The 5225-nt window shown below is 31.3% G+C and overlaps 1 protein-coding gene across 1 annotated transcript; it reads left to right on the forward strand.

Moving 5' to 3' along the window:
- The first annotated feature begins 831 nt into the window (after nt 1-831).
- On the forward strand, nt 832-1632 carry LOC129302675 (uncharacterized). The gene has a single exon (XM_054941579.1). It carries the CDS (start codon nt 832-834, stop codon nt 1630-1632), a length of 801 nt encoding a protein of 266 aa, XP_054797554.1.
- The last annotated feature ends 3593 nt before the right edge of the window (nt 1633-5225 follow it).

The following is a 5225-nucleotide window of genomic DNA, read 5'->3' on the forward strand; positions in this document are numbered from 1 at the left end:
GTTTAAATGTCATCTTAGCTTCCTGCTTATTTACAACAATGCTATCGCCTTCACTTTTTAAACTGTATGCACATGAACTGGTTTAAAAATGATAGTTTAAAAAGGCTATTTTGTCATAGTGTATTGTTGTAAAAGAAATCTTTTTGGCTTTGCTAACATACTTGGTCTTATATTTATATATATAAACAGGTGTGTGTATCAGCAACTTGCGCGTAAGACAATCTACTTGCAAATGCCATCACGGATAGTTGCATTGCATATTGACCTAATGATTGCTTTTGGAAAATTCTTAATGCAACTTGATCATCGAAAAAGACCAAAACCACGCGGTCTCGCCATCCAACAACTTGCAAGCTTCACTGTCCAAGCAATTAAAGTAATATTGATAAATTAATAAATGGAATAAAAAAATTAATAACTAATAATTTTGCATAATAAATTAAGGGTGTTTTAATTTTTTCATAGTTCAAATTATTTTTACTTTTATCTCTTAAATTGAACTGAAATTTTAAAATTTTTTAAGGCCCACTAATAATTATATTACATCTCTAACTTTATTTGAAATTCTTCCAATACTATTTCATCACGGATAGGTGCATTGCATATTAACTAAATGATTGCTTTGGAAAATTCTAATGGAACTTGATCATCGAAAAAGACCAAAACCACGCAGTATCGCCATCCAACAACTTGGAAGCTTCACTGTCCGAACAATTAAAGCTTATAAAAAAATAATGAAAATAATTTATTATTCATTCTATTTAAACTCACACTGCCAAAGAAGATCGGCATTCAAAGATTACTAGACTGATACAGCAGGAACTTGCTGCAATGGCTGCTTCAACAGTTAACCAATCCTCAGAGATCGTTCTTACTGTGAAGAACCAACAAAGGCCTGAAGACCCACCCACTGGACGAACTGTAGATGATAAAGAAGCAGTGGTTGCAGCTGAAGCTAAACCTAAGAAGAAGAACAAGTCCCGAATGAAAGAAATGGAAGAGTTCTTCAGATACAATAGCGAGAGAGATAAACCAAGCGACGTACGGACAGCCCTCCTCACTGTTGCTGTTCTAATAGCGACGGCCACGTATCAGTCTGGGCTTAGTCCCCCAGGTGGTGTGTGGCAGGAAACCAAACCTGAAGCCACTCCCTCAGACAAATCTGAAGCCACTGCCCCAGGTGGTGTGTGGCAGGCCACTCCCCCAGGTGGTGTGTGGCAGGCCACTCCTCCTGTGGCCACTCCCCCAGGTGGGGAGGAAAATAAAGAGGTTGCTGGCGTTTCAATTATGGGTACAAAGAGCATTCCCTCGTTTGCAGTATTCATGGTTGGGAACTCTGTGGGGTTTTTTATGTCGCTCTATACGATTGAGTTCCTCACACGTGGCTTCCCTCTTCGGATTGAGTTGACGGTCTGCTTGCTGGCACTAACCGTTACTTATTGTACATCCATGCACGCCGTCATGCCCCCCAGTGTAAGTCTCATCGTCACTATTTTCTATGGACTATCTATTGGTCTTCCCATCTCCTTACCTTTCATAGTCCGACATTTGAGAGACTCCAAGTGTGTTCGCAAATTCAGGCCTGACATTAAGCGAAAGCCTGAAAGGGTTACGGAAGGTTCACTGCACTGAAACGGTTAAGGGACTGTGACCTGCAGGCCACACTAGCACAAGCCAGATATCATATATGGCCAAGGCTTAGTTTGCTCAACTTTATGCTTTCTTTCCATCTTTGTCCATCTGATTCTTATATATGGTTTACACTTGTGTTTGTTTTTCCATTTACAATAATAAAAAAAATTAATAAATAAAAAGACAGTGATCTTATATATGGTTTACACTTGTGTTTGTTTTTCCATTTCCAATAATAAAAATAACTAAAAAGTCAGAGATCTTTATGTTGTAATCGTGCATATTTTGTTTGTTCATTATTGTAGATTTATTTTGCAAAAGTATTGTAAATATACTCCCTTCTATCCTTATTATAAGGCACCTCTAAAAAATACCTTATCAGAATCTAGGAGGAGTGATTTAGGAATTAACTTTATCTTAAAAAAGAATAAAATTTTCCTCCCTTCTTATATTTAAATAAAAAATTTTCAAATTTGCCTTGTACTCTTTTTCACAATTGATATTCCACTGAGCGTCTTATATTAAAAATCATCAATTTCTTTAAAAAAGTGCTTTATAATAAGAATAAAAAAAAAAGTATTGAATGTGTGCACGTGCGCGCCCATAGAGAGAGAGGGAGAGATATGTTTTCTTATGTACTCCTCTTGTTCCTTATCGTAAAATATTTATTCAAGTGTCTTATCTTAAGGACTTTGGCTGACGTTATTTACCTTAACTAAAATCAAACCCCCATGCGTTGCACGAATGATGATTAATGAAGATAAAATCAAAAATTTTAGATAAAATGTTTAGAATTAGTAACTCGACATTAGACTTATGAACAAAAATGGGGAGAGAAATAAAAATTCATTTGAAACATAATTAGAGTTTTATTTTAAATTAGAGTCAAACACCGTGCAGTACAGGGATGTGATTAAAATTTATTTGAGAGAAATAATTATTAAAATAATTTAAATTATAACATGAATAATAAATAGTTCGTCATCACACGTGCGTAAGAAGATGAATCTTAAACACGATAATATCATTTAAAAATATTCTCTTTTTATATATAAGACTATATTTTTATTAATTTAAATAGTTGCAAATAAATTTTTTTATTACAAATGGAGTTCTATATTTTAAATTTAAATGTCTTATTTTTCATTAAAATTTCTGAATTTATGATTATTTGAATTTACATATATATATATATATATATATAATTTTTCAAAAAATTAATTAAAAATCTAACTGTCATAAATTCTAAATTTCGGGGCTTTAATGTCATTCTCCCACAAAAATGTAGTCTTTTTCCCCCCTAACAATATGGTCTTTTACAGTTGATAATGTAAATGAATTATGCATATTCGTAATTTAAATTACATAAAAGATTTGAAATAATGTTAATGCATAAATATAACAATTTAATTCCCGTGCCTTGCATGGAAGATAACTAAGTAAGATGATATAACATTTTAAATGAACGAATATTGGTGGAGATATATGAAATGAAATAAGTGAAAGAAAGAGAACAACTTCATAGACATAAAGCATATTCTCAATTTAAATATTGTTCCTGAATTTAAATAATGTCAATGAATATGTAAATTTTAATTTTGAAAATGTTAAATAAAAATTTCTCCATAAAAAAATAAAATAAACATATACTCGTATAAAACTCAAATGTAAATCAAATCAATACTATAAGCTGGATGCGTAAGATATTAAATTCCTTTCAAATTATGTTTTCTTAATACTTAATGAGATAGGCTTGCAAGATAAAATTTAATCCCATGCATTGCAAGATTACTAATCAAACTGATTAAAAGTATAATTATTTTTTTTTTCATGTTGACACAACTATTATTACTAAAAAACCTCTCGCGCATTTTCCACCGGTTTTATTCCTGGGTTGACTGTTAATATTAAACTATGTTATATAATTGTGAATAAATTTCCCTTTTTTAATACCTATGTATTTTCTGTAGCAAATAAACCATTAAGTAATAATTTCTCTACACTTAATTTTTTAATATAAATTAAAATTCTTAGTAAATGGAATAGTAACAAAGGAAGTATCACAAACCTAAGTACATTTATCAAAATTTGTAGTTTGGGACTTTAACTATCAACTTTCTTTTATCGAAAAATGTATAAAAGAACCGCACAAACATTTGTAGTTTGTCAATTGAAATGAGCCATCTCATTATTAATCCCGGTGTGTTAACAGATCAAGAGTTTTTAAAAATTATCAAACTCAGCATCGTTAACACATTGCTGCAGCACACAACACCCACATTATTTATAAATTGGCTCCTCAGCATGTACAAGCACCTGATAATACTTTTATAAGCTCAACTGCCTCATGGAAGATAAAAGCAGGAAATATAGCATACTTGGTTGAAATCCATTGACCTCCTCTAGCTTCTGTATATAATAATCGGATACCATATCCTGCAACAAACCGGTAAAGTCTCCCTACCACTGATAACCAAGGTTCTAATCCTACTATTTTTGGCCAAAAAGAAAAGCAGAACCTACATCGACCAATCTCTAATGCTACTTTCTCATGCAATATATCGTATGCAGGTAAATATGCCACTCTGAACTTTTTCGTCCACCCCCATAGACTGGCTCTTGTGCATTGCACGGATTATAAATAAGAGAATTGAGTGAAGTATCTTAGGCATCAATATTTAATAGTAATGATAATAACAATAATAATACCACTACAGTGAAGACAATTCTAGAAGTATATCTATTTTCTCCCCTTAACTTTCATTTTCCAAATGTACAATCAATATAAAAAAAAACAATAAGATTTGATATAAAACAAATATGATGGTCAAATCTTAAAAATGAACTCACTACATATGATCATTATGAATGATATGGTAGAAGTATTTGTATGAGAAAATTCCTACATTAATTAAAAAAAACCAAATAACGATATATGGTGCAAATATCCATTATATGCAGTATGCTCTTCAATTTTAGATCAATTAGTCTGTGTCTCTGTCCCGTTCCTTATAAGGTGTTTCCTATAGGAGAATCAATTAAGAAATGAAGAAAATCACTTAAATAGCAAGGAATCCCTTTCTACCCTTTAATGCCAATCACCGAAGAAGATAGTTGATAATACATTACAACAAAAGTATCATGCAAAGCTTACTAATAACAATGTAAAGATTTCAAATTCTTTTATCCTCAAGTGCCTCTATCTTACGATCACTCCTTTATGAAAGAGTAGCATAATTTAAATTAGTCCAAACAATTGAAAAAAAAAGTCAATGAATATGTATCTGAATTTTTAATGCTTAATAATAACTATATCAACTAATTGTATTGATGTCAATGACTATGCAACTCATGAGTATACACAATTAATATGATAAGAATAAATTGGGGAAAAGTATACAAATTCTGCAGTGTTTAGTACGCAAATCTAAACATACGAATATGTTTTCTTATTAGATGGATTCAGTTAATAAATTTTATTTAGTAAAAATACTTAACATTAAGAATCTTATGGTTAATTTGTATTGTAAATAATTAAAATTACCCTTAGTAAAACACGATCACCTTTACTTGTGAAAAGTGTCTTGATTAAG

Source organism: Prosopis cineraria, unplaced genomic scaffold (assembly GCF_029017545.1).
Source record: "Prosopis cineraria cultivar Desert tree isolate PC_DT_omini unplaced genomic scaffold, ASM2901754v1 PC2, whole genome shotgun sequence".
Taxonomy (NCBI): domain Eukaryota; kingdom Viridiplantae; phylum Streptophyta; class Magnoliopsida; order Fabales; family Fabaceae; genus Prosopis; species Prosopis cineraria.

Excerpts from the sequence above, each read along its gene's own strand:
- LOC129302675 (XM_054941579.1), top strand. The coding sequence starts at position 832 with ATGGCTGCTTCAACAGTTAACCAATCCTCAGAGATCGTTCTTACTGTG.